At 47.2% G+C, this 19,563-nt stretch overlaps 1 protein-coding gene across 1 annotated transcript in view; it reads left to right on the top strand.

The window, feature by feature from the left end:
* The window catches only part of slc6a8 (solute carrier family 6 member 8), a 23,640-nt gene extending 4,077 nt beyond the window's left edge, over positions 1 to 19,563 (top strand). Inside the window, exons 2-12 of the mRNA XM_086213167.1 lie at positions 6,223 to 6,354; positions 9,041 to 9,308; positions 10,521 to 10,653; positions 12,652 to 12,786; positions 12,860 to 12,963; positions 13,034 to 13,158; positions 15,555 to 15,667; positions 15,991 to 16,231; positions 17,196 to 17,296; positions 17,527 to 17,697; positions 18,246 to 19,563. Of these exons, the coding sequence (XP_086069293.1) occupies positions 6,223 to 6,354; positions 9,041 to 9,308; positions 10,521 to 10,653; positions 12,652 to 12,786; positions 12,860 to 12,963; positions 13,034 to 13,158; positions 15,555 to 15,667; positions 15,991 to 16,231; positions 17,196 to 17,296; positions 17,527 to 17,697; positions 18,246 to 18,380 (1,658 nt within the window). The 3' untranslated portion in view covers positions 18,381 to 19,563. The remainder of the gene's footprint in view (positions 1 to 6,222; positions 6,355 to 9,040; positions 9,309 to 10,520; positions 10,654 to 12,651; positions 12,787 to 12,859; positions 12,964 to 13,033; positions 13,159 to 15,554; positions 15,668 to 15,990; positions 16,232 to 17,195; positions 17,297 to 17,526; positions 17,698 to 18,245) is intronic.

Here is a 19,563-nt window from a genome sequence, read left to right as displayed (position 1 = left end):
CGTGCCAGGTCATTCGTAGGAGTCCAGCCACGCCATGACTCCTACACTCAATCGGTGAATGAGGGCCAGTGTGTTTTCTGGAAAAGAAGTTTCACCTGGACCGAAAGCATTAGCCTGGTTGCTATGGTTACATGTTACCTTAGTTGAAAGCTGACAGCCAATCATAGCCCTCCCCCCGGACCCCGCCTTCCGCCTTCCTGCTCTTTTTCCAATTTTAGCATTGATCCGACTGTCAAACACTGCGATTGATCTGACTGGAGACGATCAGCTGGTGTATGTGCTCTGCTTTTGTCTCCATGGCAACGAGTCAGGGTCAAAGGTCACAGCTATTGTTAGGGTCAGGTTTCATAACAGTGTTGTGTGTGTGTGTGTGTGTGTGTGTGTGTGTGTGTGTGTGTGTGTGTGTGCGTGTGAGTGAAATCACTCTAACTGGCTGCCAAGTGTGACATCATCATCCTTCACACCACGTGGACGAGAGATTAACGGGAGTCGCCTGTAATCTCTTAATCCTGTTGACAGACCTCACTGCCCCTCTTCCTCTCCTGTCTCCTCCTCTCCTTTCCTCTCCTTGGTTCCTTGATTCCTCTCCTCTATTTGATTCCTCTCCTTGTTCGTCCATCAGAGCCTGTGATTGAGCGACCAGCCCCTCAGATGAGCGTTACCCAGGTGTTCCTGAGAGGGTCCTCGAGTTCCCTAAAGAGTCACCACGGATTCCTAAGAGTCCTGGAACCCTTCAAAAAAATGTTTTTGCAGTGTGAACAGAAGACAGTGGGAAGGTTCAGTGTTTGCAGGTTCCCGCGGTTCATTAGGTTCTGTAGGTTCCAGAGTTAATAGAGGTCCCTGGGTTCCAGAGTTTCCAGAGGTTCCAGGTATTCTAGAGGTCGCGTAGGTTCTGTTGGTGTGAGAGGTGCTATAGGTTCCAGAGTTCTCAGACGGCTCGTAGGCTCCAGGGGTTCAAGACTTTCTGTTTGTTCCCAGGGATTCCTGAGGTTTTATGTGTTCCAAGGATTCTGGAGGTTATGGAGCTTCCAGGTTTTTCAGGTTCCAGATGTTCTGTAGGTCCAAGGCGTTACAGAGTTTCTGCAGGTTCTCTGGGTTCCCAAGCTTTCAAGGCTCCACAAGTTCTGTAGGTTCCAGAGGTTCTTCACACATTGAGTCCTTCTCTACCGGGGAAATCCCACAGATCATTAAAAAAAACAACCAAAAAAACCACATGTTGTTGTTTTTTCTTTTTTAAATGAAAGTTTTCCGATTTTTAAAAGAGCCTGAACAATAAATGAAGGACCATCATGAAAGTTACGAAAGTTTATCTCACAAGGACAAAAGCCTCCTGTCAAATATCAGGCATGAACCAACACAAGTATGTGGTCGTGTTTTAAACATCTTTGACACACTGTTCAATGTGACACGGTTATTTATATTTGTTGTTTATTGTATATTAGTCGGTATACTTGATATGTGGTTACGTAGCTGTCGGTGTATTTGATGTGTGGTTATATATTTGTCCACAGTTCCTTGTCCCGGTGTCCGTTGGACTCTGATCCTGATAATCAACTCTGAATCCTAAAATAACTTCTGTCCTCGCAAGTTCATGGTGTCTTTTGTTTATTTATTCTTGTTACTGTTTACAGAAGTCACAGGTCGTCCTGACCACCGCCACAGCAAACACAACCTGGAAGCTTCCACGTTATCGAGTAAACCCCAAGGAAAATACAGCGTCGATATGTAAGAGAGAGATGATGCAGACTTTATCATCTGTTATGCAAAAGTCCTTTTTTATGATGCCAGGTAATTCTCCAATTTATTGGACGCGACTTCATCTGCGACCCGGACTTCGTGCGCTAGCTGTTAGCCGGCACCCGTCAGGATGATCAGACACTGTTCTGTGTGTTCCGCGTGAATGCAGATCCAAGATGGCGGGCCAGCACGCGCAGCACAGGCCAGGGTTAAATGAGTTTATGGCCGCTGTGTAAGGGAATGTGACTCACTAGTATTATAGGTCACAGTTTTGTTGAAGTGGAAGTAAACTTGTTCTACTAGGTTTTTACGCGAGGTAGCGTAAAATGTACTTTCCCAACCTTAAAGTGACGCACTTTAGTCCCAAGCAGTATTGAGGTGGTATGGATACATTTAGGTACGACTACACTTCTATCTGTACACTTAAAGCACAGTCTATCCATCCATTTTCTGTACTATATTATATATTTTCTAGGGTCAGGGGGGTGGAGCCTGTCACAGCTGGCATTGGGCGAGAGGCGGGGTTCACCCTGGACGGGTCGCCCGTCCATCGCAGGGCCATCAGGAGCAACTAGGGGTTCAGTTTCTTGCTCAAGGACACTTGGACATGGTCACGGGGGGGGGGGGAAGTGGGGATCGAACCAGCGACCCTTCGGTTGCTAGCTCTCTCCACTTGAACTTTACCTGAGTTTGCTGATTAAATTGAACAGGAAGTTGTCTTAAGTGTGACTTGTGAGCCTCGTGAGAAAAACTGGGATTTGGGATTTCCTCCCATGCAGTTTGTGTGGCTGAATGTTTCTGTTGTGTGACCTCATAACTTGTTGTATGACATCATAACTTACTGGGTGAGTTTACTTGTGTAATACTTTGTTGTACTTTCCTGGGACTGGTCCGTTTGGTCCCTGCGAGTGTTCTGGAAGACGAGGGTTCCAGGTGAGACCCTTTCTACTTTTGTGGGTTTGACAAAGAAACCTTTGATTCAGTGTCTGATGAATCAGCAGGTTTGAGAGGTCACTGACCCCGGCGGCGAGGTGCCCAGCCATGTTTAGTACAGGTTTCTATTCATGTATGTGGGCCAGAGGAAGCTAAAGTGAGCTAAGCTACGTTAGCATTTGGCAGAAAGTTGTTGGCTGAGATCACCAAAGCTTTGAGTGCTGGACTGAGAGGGGTGGGGTGTGTGTGTGTGTGTGTGTGTGTGTGTGTGTGTGTGTGTGCATGTGTGCATTTATTAATATCATGTCATCAGATGGAACATTTAATCTGTGGTTATGATCCGATTGTCCAGAACTGGATCCGGACTCTTCTGTTTCCTGTTGATTATTTTGCATGTAATCAGACTAGTGAGGTGATGGTGATGATGATGATGATGATGAAGATGATCTCCAGCCTGTCAGCTCTTTAGCCCAGTGACTTACCTGGATTAGCCAGCTTAGCTAGCTAACTGCAGGGCTGCAGCTTAGCGTGTTAACTATTTCTGTTGAATCTCACTTTCAGCTGTGAACGAACCCACGTGAGGTGGCGTCAGGCGACACCGCCGCTCAGATCCACTCTGAGGCGGCGGGCGGAAATTTCCTTTGAAATTCCCCTCAAACTCGTGGGAACATTCATGTGAAGGTGGAAGGAGACTGTGTTGATCAATAATCAGTAAATTAATCATTAATTTAAAAGTTGTTGAGGCTTTATTCCCTGTTTTGCAAAATATGAACCCGAAACACTCTGAACATCCTGTTCTCTTACACGTGTCACAGGCTACTCCTGATTGGTTAGCCTACTCCTCCAACACGCCCACTGCATGGGGGGAAACGCACCGCAAAGCTCGCCACTTTGTGTGACGCCCAAACTTAGCGGTGAATTAGCAGGAGGGGCTTTTGATTGTGGGCTGACACCGGAGGGGGGGCCCCTGGTTCAGTGAGTGTCTTATAGCACGTTTATAAAGTTGAGCGCGTTTGAATGAAGCAGCTGAGTGTTTCAGCGACCGTGACGAGGCCTTGGAGTGCCGTAATCCCATCAACACTGACGAGCTAACGGCATTACACCACTGAGCTCTGAGACGTGTGTGTGTGTGTGTGTGTGTGGGGGAGAGAGAGAGAGAAGGGGATTTTCATTCAGCCACTGCCATGCCCCCCCCCCCCCCGCATCTCTCTGCAGTTGTGACTCACCAGCAGCTCTTCTGTGACCAGGTCGCTATGCTAAGCTAACACACGGCAGGCTTCACTTGAGCCTTCATCCTCCGTGATTGAGCCGCCGTCCAGCCGTCAGTCAGCCGTCAGTCAGCCGTCAGTCAGCCGTCAGTCAGCCGTGGCCCACGTGTGTCTTTTCATAATGATTTAAAACACTGAGTGAGGAGTATTGTTGTCATTCAGGGGACATAAACACGCTTGTATGTATTCAGAGGGTCGTTACTCAGACACATGTGAGGCTGAACAACACACTCACCCTCTGCTGCCCCACGTGACAACACACACATCATAACAACTAAAACCTTCCAGAGTGAAAGGTCACGCTGGCTCGCCACCCCCAGGGTTCAGCTTGATCGACCTCAGGATGGGAAAAAAATGAAGGATTGATATTTATGAAACACCTGCAGCAGAAATGACAAGCGAGCCTCCAACTGTTACCCATGATGCTCAGCTGCATCACGTCATGGATGATTTAAATCTTTATTGATGTTTGTACTTGAACAATCCAATGGGCTGCATTTGTCAGTGGCGATGATCCAGGAAACACACTGAGTTTGAGACAGAGACACACACACACGCGCGCGCGCGCACCCGCGCCTAGTTTTTATTTTGAGGTGTAGAACAGTCATGTGACACTGGATCTAGAGTAGTGCCCCCACCCCCCCTCCCCCCCTCCCCACCCATCACTTAAGTTTGAGACCATTCACACCAGCTCCCAGTGGCACTGTGGCACTGTGACCCAGTTACCCGAGTGTGTGTGTGTGTGTGTGTGTGTGTGTGTGTGTGTGTGTGTGTTTGTGTGTGTGTGTGTGTGTGTGTGTGTGTATCCTCATCACACTAATTAAAATACCAGCAACAAACTGGGAGGTGTAACTGGTGGCTCTGGTCCCAGTTCAGAGTGAAGGAGGACCATTCATTAATTCACTCACTCACTCACTCATTCATTTGCTTGTAAGAGTGTCAGAAACATTACATCAAAACCATGCGGGTGATTTTAACCAAACTTGGCGGAGGGGTGGAGCCTGAGCCAAGGCAGAAGCCATTCAATTCTGGGGCCGATCATTCATAGCGCCGCCTGGTGGCAAGAAGAAATCACATGTTTTTCTCCACACTGATGTTCGCCTCGTGCGTCGATCAGATCATCTCAAATATGGTCAGGAACACCTACAGAACTTGGCAGCGGGTTACCGTGAAGACTGAGGGTTCTTGTTCGTGGGCATTACCATGGTGATGCGGTCATATTTGGTATCTCACTTTACTGAATGTGAAACAGTAGAAAATGGACTCCACATGGTCAGATACTTTCCAAACTTCACACATTTGATGAGAGTCCCAGCTTGAAGACATCCAGGTTGTGAGGGTTACGGGTCGGTGGGTTTGGGATCGGTAAATTCAGTCCTACTAATCGAGTCATCAATCAAGTTTGAAGCGGCTCGATTCATCAGCAGCTGACAGCCGTCGACGGTCTTCCACATAAATCCTGAGGAACGTTCTCGGCTTTGAGCCTCATCAACACTCAGATAGAAGGGAACATCTAGATATTAAATATGAACGAGGAGGAAGATGGAGCATCAGTTACATAAAACCCCTGAAATAAACACGAGTTCCTGATGACGACCAGGTGCTCTGACTTCCTGTCCTGTCCATTCATCATCCCGCGTTAGCTGAGAGATCTCACCTGGTCCTCGTATCGGGTTCTTATATCATATTAATTCATCATGTTAAGTTTCTGCACAAACATCCTTGTGCTAGATGAGATCACGTTTCAGTCTCTTTGACTGTAGTCCAACAGGAGGTTAACATCATGTGGAGGAGGTATTTTTGTAGTCCAACAGGAAGTGGTCATCTCCCGCTTCTTCCGCCGGCCAATGGGATCTTTCCATGCGATTGTGGGCGACTGAATCAGTAAATCAGCTCACGGGTGAACAAAGGTTGATGTTCATCGAGTTCATCTTCACTAATGAACCACTTTGTTGATGCTGGAAGCCTTAATGCAATGGTTAGCATTACATCGCTAACGTTAGCCAATGAAGGAAGTATACCATGGTCACATGACTTCAACATCACCACAACTGAGACCCTCCCTTCCTCTGTTTTCACCTTGCTGACCTTTTACAGCAGCAGCCTCTGTCGTCAAAGACAAATGTTACATCCTTCTAATACTGGCTTTTAAACGATGACGAATTCCTCCTACAAATCTTTTAACTATTGTTCCTCCTCAAATATCCAACGTGTCGGCGGTCAGAGGTACGAGTGTTCTTGAATGTCCCGGCAGGTGTGTTAACGTCCCCGTCTCCCCCTGCAGGTGTCTTCCTGATCCCGTACCTGCTGATCGTCTTTGTCGGTGGGATCCCCATCTTCTTCTTGGAGATCGCTCTTGGCCAGTTCATGAAGGCGGGCAGCATCAACGTCTGGAACATCGCACCACTCTTTAAAGGTTTGTGTGTGTGTGTGTGTGTGTGTGTGTGTGTGTGTGTGTGTGTGTGTGTGTGTGTGTGTGTGTGTGTCTGTGTGTGTGCGTGTGTCTGTGTGCGCGCGCGCGTGTGTGTGTTTTACTAGCTGAAAGCATCAGAAGAGATTCGATCAGTTGATCGTAAAATATGTGGCCGATATATGCTACTTCTTTGTGTCACATGACTCACTGCTTCCTACAGCCAAGTGATCACATGATGGCTCACGGGAAGCTGAAGGTTGGGACATTCATTTGACATTGAACACTGACGACAGCTGACGTTGATAATATTCCTGATATGCTGTCTATTTTGTCTCTAACTAACCAAATATCATCACATGAACACACCATGTGAACTTTTCCAGTTTCTGACGTTGACGTTTGGTTGGTTTTTATTGCAACGTCTGGACTTAAAAGTCAACTGAACGTCGTCTTTAGTCAAGTCAAACATCTCCTGGCATCAAAAGTAGTTTGACTGAGTTTGAGAGTCAAGATGAAAACTTTGCCATCAGTCTGAAGGATATTTTACATTTAAATAGTCTCAATCTTTACAGGTGTTCAAGTTGTTACGCTGACGTCCATCCGTCACCGGCGCTCCTCTCATGTCATCTGAGGTTACGCTGCTTTGGCAAAACACACATAAAGTCTCTAAGAGCAAGAATGGGCATGTCAGTCTCTAAACATTCCACACACTCACACTCGTGCGCGCGCACACACACACACACACACACACACACTCACACTCGTGCGCGCACACACGCGCGCACACACACACACACACACACCTCAGTGTCCTTGTTAGCTGAACACACAGAGTTTTATCAGGTGTGTAACCACACATGACCCCACATGACTGTGTTATTGGAGACCTTCAACCTCCTGAGCTCCGCCTCCTTCACGCTGACCAACATGTCCAGGTGACCCACTTATCAAGACGGCATCCTGCGTCTTGATTGGCTCGAGGTTACAAAAGAGAAACCACTGCAGGACAAATCATCCAACGGCGGTGAAGAAGCTGATGGAATGATGAACTTTAGAGTTGGCAGGGCGGTGACAGTGTCAGTGAGGCGGCTTTGCTAACGTGTTAGTCGTGGACACAAGGACTCATCCAGACCTCGTCAATGTCGAGCTGTGGGCTCGTAAATCAAAACCCCGTAGTGGCTCCGAGCAGCAGCGCCCTCTGCTGGTAAAGGTGGCATGAACAGGAGTTGTTTAAAGTGTTATTATGCTGACATGCTAATGACTAGCATGACTCTGGGCTGAGTGATCAGCAGCCGGAAGCAGCGTGCGCCTCGTGTGGACAGATCAGGTTACTTCATCCAGGAGCAGACGCTTGGAGCATTTTTCAACTAACAGAAACAGAGCGGGTGGTGAGTGGTCACCTGACCGGAAGTGCGCTAGATTAGCTCATGGCAGCCGCGCGGCGCTGTACCTCATACACGCGCAAAGAAAGTCTTACAGCTCTTTCCCAGTTTACCAAGCAGGAACAGGGGGACCAGCACGTTGCTGCTGCTGCTCCTGCTTATCTTTCTGTGTCGTATTTGATGAACTGACAAGTGAATTGTTGGTTTGTCAATAAGTAACTTCTCAAGTTCCTGGAAGCAACAGGAACGCAGCGGAAACTTCAAACGGAACTTTTTGTGATTCATTTCAACCCCGTTTTGTCTCTCCGGTTTATATTTGAAACATCACGATGATGATATTTTAACTGTGAATATTTATTTACGTTTAAGCCTGTTGAATGTTATTTTATTATTTTTATTTATTTATTTTTTTAAATGGCGATTAATCCGCATCCCAAATCACAAAGTAGCATCATTTCACACATGAATAATCAGGAGTTGTGAGTGTTCCAGGTCACTCCAGGCTCACAGACCTGCTTCCACTCAAATGACGACACTGATGCACAAATCATCAACCGGTTCTTTATTTTTGTCATCTTAAACCCTTTTCTTCAAATTTGGCAAATTTTCCTGTCTATTTTGTAAACTTTTCAGCAGTTAATTGATTTTAAGTTTCATTTGCTAATCAGGTTTTCTGCAAATTCTCTCACAAATCAACCCGATAAGAACATCATGAGTGAATCTCTTAGAAAAAAAAAAAATCTTATGAATAAAATTGGAATTTAAAAGGACATTAAACCGAGGACCCTTATTTCCACGTGTGTGCGTCTGGAGTCTTCATGATGAATCTTTTCCTCTATGAAAGTCTGTGATCGCCAATGAGTTTGCGAAGCTCCGCCTCTCCCTTTATTTTGGGTCCGACTTTTACCCCGGGTCCCAGAAAATGTTTAACTTCTTCCGCAGATTTCAAAGAAATTGTGGTTAATTTTCAAGGAAATGCAAGCCTTGAGTGAGCAAGTGGGCTAATGCTAACTCTGTAGGATATTCCACATGACCACGCAGTGATGAAAAGACGCAGTTAGCATCTCGCCGCGAGCTAATTCGCAGCGCTTCTCCATCCATCCGTGCAGAAATGCATTTCCTTCATTCTTCAACAGGGGGCATCATCCATATACGCTACAGAATCCTGGACACCAGACTAATCTGTGTGGAAATGAGGCCTTAAGGACCTCTGGGGGTCCACGGACGTCATGTTGAGACTCCCCACCCCATTCGCTGGTTATATCAAAGCCTTGATCACATGACGTAGAGGTGTTTTCCCTCGCCAGGTCTGGGCTACGCCTCCATGGTCATCGTCTTCTTCTGCAACACCTATTACATCATGGTGCTGGCGTGGGGGTTCTACTACCTGATCAAGTCCTTCACCTCCGAGCTGCCCTGGTCCACCTGCGACAACGAGTGGAACACGCCCAGCTGCATTGAGATCTTCCGCCACCAGGACTGCAAGAACGCCAGCCTCGCCAACGTCACCCTCAATGGCAACTTGACCTGCGCCGAACTAGCTGACGCTCGTTCGCCCATCATCGAGTTCTGGGAGTGAGTTCTGGTGTGGGTGGGGTCAGGTGATAGAGCCATAGAAAGTATTTCAGGTAGAAGTGGATGGCGTTGCTCAGGTCACGTGTTGGTTTTGGGTTCGGTTGGGTGGCCTTGGCTCATTGAACGACAACGTGGGATTCGATTCGTACCAGAACCACAGTTGCACACCGGATGATGTTTGAAATCCAGATGTGAACAAAATAAAAGATCCCACTTGTGAACCAGAACAAACAGAAACACGTGTATTAATACTCGTGAACCGGGACCTGATGTCTGAAGCGTCGTGTGTGGATACATGTGGCATCGGCAGGTCGACGGGCCTCCGGGTGTTGGATCTCATATTGTTTTGGTTTGTTTGTGTTGTCATGGGTGCGTTATTAATTAATGCAGCGAGGTGAAGAGAGGAAGTGTCAGGGTTGGTCAGGTAGCAGAGATCGTTAGAGCTGTGAGGAGTGACAGAGACACCAGAGATGAGGTGCAGGAGGAGAGAGGGATGAGCCAGGGAGGGCTAGAGGTTTCAAGCCTTCTCTTTCCTGTCGACACATTCAAAGCCCCCGTGTTCCGTCGAAGGCCTTAAACCTCACAGGACACTCAGATCAGTAGCTTGAAACAAGCAAGCAAATGCTTCCCTAGGAATATGTATCCAATCAGCCAGACGGTGGCGCTCTTATTCAGGCCTCACCTCAGAAACAGTCTTGATTTAAATAAAGTTTTATATAAAGTCCAGCTCAGTATGCTTAAAAAAAATCTTAATGGACTATTTAATCTGCCATGTTGGATTTTTAAAGCTACATTTGCATAAACCGGCGGGAAAAAAAGGATTTTGTGTGTGTAAACACCTCCGGACAGGATCTCATCACAGGTGTGAGTGGGTGTGACGATCACCTGTTTGCATGTCAGCGGTCCTGAACAAACTCCCCGAAGATGTTGCGAGCTGTCTTGAAGATGCCTGATGACATTTGACCTACAGAACGACAACAGGAAGTAAAAACACCAGTAAACCAGATGACCGGGACAAGCACAGCATGCGAGTAGCGATGCTAAACTAACCACCGATGTGAGACTGGTCCAGCTGGACATTTTGGTCTCAGATAGGCAACTTGGACATTCTGACGTGTTGGTTTCTTCCTAGAATTTGTCGTGTGCCTCTGAACTTTAGGAAAACTCAGATGTGTTGCTGAACTGACAGAAATGCCCTTGTCTCCTGCACAGGAACAAGGTCCTGAACATCTCATCAGGTTTGGGGGAAACTGGACAGATGAACTGGGAGCTCATGTTGTGTTTGATGGCCGTCTGGGTTCTGGTTTACTTCTGCGTCTGGAAGGGAGTCAAGTCCACCGGCAAGGTAATGTACAAACACACACTCTTCACCACACACACATCAGAGATGTCTTTTATTCCTCCTGCCTTATTAGAATTGGTTTATTGTGATTTAAACATGGTGGATCAAATACAGAGAGTCCAGACCCTGAAGTGAAGTTCAGCCACTTGTGGGGACCAGCTCAAAAGAAGGTCCCCAGAAGTCACTTATGTTAGCAGGTCTATGTCCCCTGAACACACGAACAAACACACAAAAACATTGTGGCAGTGTCAGAAGACACGCTAGCATGTGGCTGCCAGGGCAGATATTGAATCATGCTAACAGCTGGCCTCATGGAACACTGCTGAAGGTCAGAGGTCACCTGTCAGCTCAGGCCTCCAAAAAGATTCAACAAAATAAAGAAACTCAACTGAATTTGTTAGAAGGGTAATAATAATGATAATAATAATAATAATAATAATAATAATGATAATAATAATAATGTCATCAAATAGGTTAAGCTATGCTAAATATAACCTCACTAACAGGAGCAGCTCATGAAAATGAGGACCTGTCCCTTTAAAATTACAGTCTGAGATGTGTGCGTGTGTGTGTGCACTCGCGCGCTGTGACAATGACACCAGTACACACTGCTGTCACATGGCAGGCTAAGCGTTGCCATGACGATGTCAGGGAGGAGGGGTGGTGGAGGCTGTGAGGAGGCAGAATGTGATTGGTCCTCTGTTGGTGGGGGGAGGGGGGGCAGCATGACTGCAGTGGGACGTGACTGAGAGACACGACGAGAAATCCTCATATCGACACACACTGTAGCACTGCTGCTCTACAAGCTCATATCTCCCCGCTGGAGGCGGAGTCTATCAGCACGCCGCCTGATCACATTTACATGAATAAATCCCAATATTCCCTCCAAACACACCTGATGTTTATTTTTGTTTCTATTATGTTAAAACAACAACTGCACAGTTCATGTTTTATACATGCAGGTGCACACGGGATTTTTATTTTCTGTTCTCTGTTAATTCAGCTGTTTGCACACACACACACACACACACACACACACACACACACATACACACACACTCTCTCACACAAAGACACGAGTCTTACTGTCAAATACCTAGAGGTCTGATGCAATAATAGAAACCCCTCGAGTGTGTGTGTGTGTGTGTGTGTGTCTGTCTGTCTGTCTGTCTGTCTGTCTGTCTGTCTGTCTGTATGTGTGTGTGTGTGTGTCTTTTCTCACGGCTCTTCAGTACCAACAGAAACAGGGTTTGTAGCTGATGAGCAGCGGGAGGCCGAACGCTAAGTGTGAGGTCAGAGAGGGGCGAGCGAGGGAGAGAAACACACACACACACACACACACACACACGCACACACGCATGCACACACACACAATTGAAGGCAAGGCAAGGCAATTGAAGCCTCATCGCTCCAGACCTGCTCCTGCACTCATTCATTCAACAACTGATGAAGCCATTGATGGTTTCAACCTTTCAACACATTCATTCAATTCAACTGCCCCCCCCCCTCCAGAAGACACCCCCCCACACACACACACACACACACACACACACACACACACACACATGTCCATCCATATGTCTGTAGGTTCTAATTTTGAGCTGGAAAGATTCTGATGTTCAGAGGTCGAAGGTCAAAGGTGAAGGTCACTGAGACCAGCACACATCACAGATTCGTAGAGCGGCAACACGATACATCTAGATGACCTCTGGTGGAAACATCCTCTGCTGTGATTTGACTGAATTGGCCTCCACCTGGGATAGAGTGTGTGTGTGTGTGTGTGTGTGTGTGTGTGTGTGTGTGCGCGTGTGTACGCTGCGTCTCGTCTTACTCGTTTTGTTTCCTCAGAGCAGGTTCATGTTTGTCTTTTCTCATCTTCGTTTGTCTTCTTGTTCTGGTTCTCACGATGATTCCGTGGCGTCCCCTCTTATCCTCACTACACCATCATTCAGTCGTTGTTGTCATGACGATGTGGATTTTCTGTGTGTGTGTGTGTTTCAGATTGTGTATTTCACAGCCACCTTTCCCTACGTGGTTCTGATCATCCTGTTGGTCCGAGGAGTCACACTTCCTGGAGCGTACGATGGCATCATGTACTACATCAAACCTGATTGGTCAAAGCTGGAGGAAGCTCAGGTCAGTTCAGATGCTCCTCCTACTTCCACCTCAGTCAGTGCCCACCTTTGAGCTTTGACCTTTGACCCCACAGGTGTGGATTGACGCTGGCACACAGATTTTCTTCTCCTATGCCATCGGGCTGGGAGCGCTGACAGCGCTGGGCAGCTACAACCGCTTTAACAACGACTGCTACAAGTATGAGACACACACACACACGTGCGTGTATTTGTTAAGCGCTGGTGTGATGTTCTTCTTCTCTCCTCAGAGATGCCTTCGTCTTGGCGCTGATCAACAGTGGAACCAGTTTCTTCGCTGGTTTTGTCGTCTTTTCCATTTTAGGCTTCATGGCAGCGGAGCAGGGAGTCGACATCTCGCAGGTGGCCGAGTCAGGTAGATCGCACACACCTGGAGGGCTGGGGCTGTTCAATCATTCACAGCTGACAATTTCTGACCTTTTATAACAGTTGGAGGAAAGCGTTTCTTTCTTGAAAGAGTGAGTCTGGACTGATCTCAACGCTCGCTGGCGCGATGATTCCTGCTCACGTGTGATGATACGTGAGACCGGTGTCTAGATCGGCTCCTGAAGGAACCAGATTCTGTAGTTTCTCAGCGATGCCGGCCCGACCTGACGTGACAGTAGTTGTGGTGTTGCTGAACAGAAACCCATCTGTCAGTTAACGTTAGACGAGAGGAAGGAAGCAACCGAAGTCCTTGATTCTTTGATGAAGATGAGTGAAGAGGCATTTGAGGACTTGTGGTCGCGGAGACGGCGTTACGTAAGAGTTTCCCTCTGGGAGGAAGCCGCGCGTCAAGATAAAAATAAGTCACCGTGTCCCTCAAATATTCCAGTTGAAGATGAGACGGCCGCGTGACAGATGAGCATGTCGGGACAGAGACATGAAACACGCCAGAGCCGCTTGTTGTCATCGAGTTTATGTTGTTCTCTTTATTTATTTTTGTTTTTATTTATTTCTGCAAAGCACTAGGAGATTTGGTATCTGCAAAAGGTGCTTTACAAATGAAGTTTACTAAACCTACTTAATCACTTCCTTACTTCCTGCCGCATGGTCCCTGGCTGACTGAGTCTCGTTTGCATCAAACATCTCAGTGTTGAAGTCAGAGTTGCTGATTTTCCCTGACGGAAAGTGAACGCCACATAGGACTCGTTCAGTGAGCTTCTGATGATTCGTCGTGTTTCAAAAGCTGCCACTGGGTTTAAACCAGCGTCACTGAGACTGAATGAACAAACACACACGCACAGACTGTTGCAGCAGCAGTCTGTGTGTGTGCGCGCGCGTGTGTGTTCAATGCGAGCAGCCAACTGTACTTGTATTAATAGTGCTGAAGCACATGACGTGACATCACACTCTCGGTTATTTTTGGTCTCTCCACAGAAGGTAGCGAACCGTCGCCTCACACTCGGCTCACTTCTGTTTCTGAGATCAGACTCCGTTGTCCTGTCACCCTCGCGTCCGCTGTCGTAGACCGTTTGATCATTGCAGGGTCCCCGTGGTTTGTTGTTCTGCTTCACATGGAGGGTCAAAGGTTGATCGAGGTGACTGATCAGAAAATACAGTCAGCACAGCACCGTCGTTCGTATTCTGTCCGCTGTTATTTTGTTCCACTCATCTGAAAAACTCGGGTTAAAGCAGCAAAATCATTTGCTCTCTTCAAACTAAGAAACTTTTGTCATCTGATAATCATGTCCTCTGTTGTGTTTATTTTTTTATTTTGCTAAAATGTTCAGTTAATGTTGAAAAGTTCTCATCTAATTAAACAACAACATTTAAATGTGACTGCAGGCGTTCTGCACTCTGGTTCCAAGCATCAGTTGTCGCTGTTGTTTAATGTCTCCCGTATTGCCCCGTAGCGTTTACGACATGTACATGATGATACGCACACGAAGGCCATATGTACACAGATATACATGGCGGTGTAGTGATGACGCGGCGTGACGTGTTTGTGTGTGAGACAGTTGTTGCCGTGCTATGACACCATTTTTTTGGTCTTAATCTCGCTGTAAAAAGGACAAAGCAAATCCAATTGGCTGTGCGACACGTTCGCACTGGTTTAAAGTATTAGCATCAGTGTGTGTGTGTGTGTGTGTGTGTGTGTGCAGTATTAACAGTAAGATTACTGAACCTTTCACCTCATAACATGTGACTCATCTTCATTTCATGGAGCGCCACATCACAACCGCCACACCAGCTCGCTGTTTGCAAAGCGAGGCCTGATTGGATGAAGGACCTGTCAATCACAGCCCTGTTAAAGAGATCTATGAACCTTTTGATCTTTCGTTGCTAAGTTTACACGGGCAGTAATATTGTAAAACTACTCATTAACACATCCTGAAGTTTATGACCTCCACAAATGGTGAAGTGAACAAAAGTCTTGACAACTCTTCCAGCTTTCATCTCTTCATCCGCTGCTGTTGTTTTGGTTGTTGGCTCAAAACACCACAATACCCATGAGGCTTTGCTGCTGCTGTTGTCAAGGAGGCATCAATAACATCACTCAATGACCCAGAAACTAAAATCAGCACATTTCAGGTTTTTTTTTTTCCTCCGCTCGTCATCAGCAGACTCCCCACGTCTGTTTGGCTCTTTTCCTGCTGAAATGCACCTTGAGAGTTGTAGTTCTTTTCAATTCCCTCCTGTTCATTGACAGTCATCCGACATTCTCGATGACAACTCATCTAGTTTTGTGTGTGTGTGTGTGTGTGTGTGTGTGTGTGTGTGTGTGTGTGTGTGTGTGTGTGTGTGTGTGCGCACATGTGTGTGTGGCAGGTCCGGGTCTGGCTTTCATTGCATATCCAAAGGCAGTCAGTCTGATGCCGGTGGCTCCACTCTGGGCGGCGCTCTTCTTCTTCATGTTGCTGTTACTGGGATTGGACAGTCAGGTAACACACTCACACACACACACTCTCACACACACACTCTCTCACACACACACACACACACACACACACACACACACACACACACACACACACACACACAAAAAGTAAAGACTAATTGTAATTAAGAGATGAATGTTGTGGTAACCTCCTGATTATTTTGTTGTTAATTGAGAATTTATTGTCATGTTTTTCTTGGTTTCCTGGTTTTATATGATAAATTATTTGTCAAACAACTTAAAGAAGCAACAAAAAAGTTTACAAAAAAAAATCTAAAGTTACAGGGAGTTTCTGTCTCCTGTATTTACACGTGTGTCCGTCCTCAGTTTGTGGGCGTTGAGGGGTTCGTGACTGGGATTCTGGATCTGTTTCCTGGGCGATACTACCATCGTTATAAGAGGGAGATCGCTGTGGCGATATGCTGTCTGCTGTGCTTCATCATCGACCTCTCCATGGTGACGCAGGGAGGGATGTACGTCTTCCAGCTGTTTGACTACTACTCAGCCAGTGGGATGACGCTGCTGTGGCAGGCATTCTGGGAGTGCATAGTGGTGGCGTGGGTCTACGGTACGAAGCGTGCGCACGCACAGACAGGCACACGCACACACACACACACACACACACACACACACACACACAAACACACACAACCACACCAACTTTTTGATAGAGTATTTTAGTGTCGGTTTTCCCCAGGGCCAGAGAAGAAAATATTCTGTTCCCTAGCAAACTAAGACCAATGCTAGTTAGCTTAGCACATTGAATAAGAGTGCTTGGTAAGTGTTAGCATCAATGATCAGGTTCAGGAGGATCAGGTCATTGTTTTAAAATATCATTTCATAATGATTATTATACAGAACCCTTGTTTTATTAATGCAAGCAAAGACTGTTTAGGAGAAAGCTCTTTTTGATGACCTTTGACAGGTGTATTCTAACGCTTCCCATCCCCTGCTAAGCTAACAAACATGGCCCTCAGCTGATGCTGGGCACACCGAGGCCTAAAGTGAACCTGTGACTGGAGGGTCATGGCAGGACAGATCTGGGCAGCTTCAGTGTGAACGTGTAAGGGAGTGAATGTGATCAAGGCATTCCTGTAAAAGAGAGCACCAGTAACCAGTAACCCCTGAATAAACAAAGGGTTAAAGAGTGACTGAAGCGGGTGCATAAATGCTAGGAGTTGAGTCAAAGGGAGCGAAAGAGAAGAGTCCAGCAAAGAGGAAGAAACTGGAAGAGGAACAAATATGATGTTGAGAAGGCTACGCTAGCACATGATGCTGCTTTGACCTCCCCAGCCCAGGTTTTAATGAATATTAATTTAACATCTCATTTTGGCTGTGGCTAGCTGGTAGCTAGCTTTAGCTTTGTGTCGCTGGAGTGAGCATTGACCTTGAGGTCAGCACTGACATTTAAGAGCTCATCTGTTGTGAGGAAGTTCATTGTAGTTATGAATGTCAAGTAAGATTCACAGGACAATGGTAACAAATAAAATTTGTGGAAGGATTTAAGTCTTCCTGATGATGTCATCGTCCAGGTGCTGACCGCTTCATGGACGACGTGGCTCGTATGATCGGCTATCGACCATTCCCCTGGATGAAGTGGTGCTGGTCCTTCATAACGCCTTGTGTCTGCATGGTGAGACAAAAACAATAACAACAACAACAACAACAACAACAGCTGCTTTTCCACGTGAACGTTCACGTCGTTGTGTTGTTGTCACACGTTCACGTATGACTAAATGAAGTCAGGAGAAATGTGACAACAACACAACGTTTTGGTAAAACTGAATAATCACATGAAAAGTATCTCCAGCGACTGCGTGGCGACTGTCTGGTTACCGTGGTTACTGTCTGGTCTTCCTGCAGGGCATCTTCCTGTTCCACCTGTTCAACTACAAGCCGCTGACCTACAACACGGTGTATGTGTACCCGTGGTGGGGCGAGGTGATCGGCTGGTGTCTTGCGCTGTCGTCCATGCTCTGCATCCCTGTCAGCCTCCTCTACAAGCTCTTCAGAGCCAAGGGAAGCTTCCGAGAGGTTAGCACTATGCACGCCGCACATGCGTTGATTTGTTATGATGTCCGAGAAGACACGTGGTAGAACCTTCAGCTGGAACACGTTGAGTCTGTAGTTCTCTCGTATGTGATCCTCTGAGTTTGTTTGAGTAATGTAATTAAATTTGTAATGCTGCTAAGTACATGCTAGCATTACTGCTAACCTCAAACTCACGCTGGCCTCGTTTGCCATGACAACGCTGCAGGTTTCAGCTCTTTATTACTTCTGTGAGTCTTTGTCCGCCCCTCCCACTTCCTGCATGCTGGCAAAGTTCCCTTCGCTACATGAAACAATAACCACCTCTGAGCTAGCTAGCTAGCAACATAAACATACATGTGATCATCGTCGTTGTACTATCATGGATCCATTTCAGCTCGCCAATGCCTCATGGGTCAGCCGACCTTGAGCTTGTAAACATGGTGTACCCGCAGTACTTCGAACAGCGATACTGAGTACTATGAGGGTGTCATCCTGTAGACCTCATGACCTCTGTTTGTTTGTCTGTTGACGCTTTACGCTTCCTGTTGCAGCGCTGGGCCCACCTGACCAGCCCGGTGTGGGGGGGCCACCACCTGGAGTACATGGCGCCTGACATCAAGTCCCTGAGCTCGCTGTCACCCAGCACTGACGACAACAAGGTCATCATCTTTGAGAGCGTCATGTAAGCCAATCACAGAACTTCATCCCACCCATCCCAGCTACGACAAGATGACCGACACCTTCAGGCGGCAGCAGGCCGGGGACAGGAAGTGACTGATGGCACGGTGGTGTGATGGAGTCACGTTGTCACTCTTCCTTTAGAGACGACCAACAGTTCGGATTCAGTACTGCAAGTTGGTGGTTCTGTTAATGTTCTGAGATAATGACCATTAATGATGTCATGGAGGGGGCGGAGTCTCACTGTGGTGCTGAAGCTGAACAAATTGTCTTGATGGAGGCCGGCTGTTCTCCATCTTGGATGTTGGGTATCTTGTCCTTGGGGGGATGGGGTGGGGTAAGGGATGAAACAGACATTAATTAAAAGGTGGCCATCACACACACACACACACACACACACACACACACACACACACACACACACACACACACACACACACACAGCTTCTAGTGACATCCATGTCTTCTTGTGTCAAAAGTTAACTTTTCTAGATTCTGCGGTGTGTTAGTAGCTTGACAGAGCTGTAGACAGACAGACTGCCTGACAGGAAGTAACCAGAGGTCAGAACAGGAAACGACGGGGAACGCTGTGACCCTGACCTCACCACGCTGCTGCCAGGACGCCATGAACACATCACAAGCCGCTTCGCCAGCACTTTATTTGACACTTTGATTGTTGATCTGAAATCAAAACGTGTGAGGGACTGAAGACCGTTTATCCTGAAGCGGTGTCCTGACATGTGGGACGCCGCGGCGTACTCGTGCAGCTCCTCCCTTCAGTCCTGACGCCGAATACTGTGAATCACTAGCTCCTCCCACTGATTCAGACCCTAGTCCTGAGCAGCATGCCTCCGGTGACCTCTGACCTCTGATCTGTGCTCCACCGTCACGACCCAGTTTCTCTCACGCTGCAGGTCTGTGTCTTGGATGTGACCTCTAAACAGGTGTGTGAGGGTGGGGTCAAAGGTCGAGCTTCGTTCTGTGTCCCCAGGTCAACTGAAGTGCCAAATGGAGTGACAGTGCAGGCTGATCCCAGACCAGGGCTCCCGGCCGCCATCATCAACCTGTTCACTCGTCTTTCTGCCTCGCCTCATTTCTTGCTCACGCTGGCGTCCTCCATCTTACATCATGGCGCTCTCCTGACCTCTACATCTGCCTTGACACACGTAGAGTCGTTTGTTCAGAATTCCA

The sequence above is a fragment of the Aulostomus chinensis genome, chromosome 9 (genome assembly GCF_037954235.1).
Source record: "Aulostomus chinensis isolate RoL2024-O1b breed Wild chromosome 9, RoL_Achi_v1.0, whole genome shotgun sequence".
Classification (NCBI taxonomy): Eukaryota; Metazoa; Chordata; class Actinopteri; order Syngnathiformes; family Aulostomidae; genus Aulostomus; species Aulostomus chinensis.
This window is presented reverse-complemented; position numbering and strand designations above follow the sequence as displayed.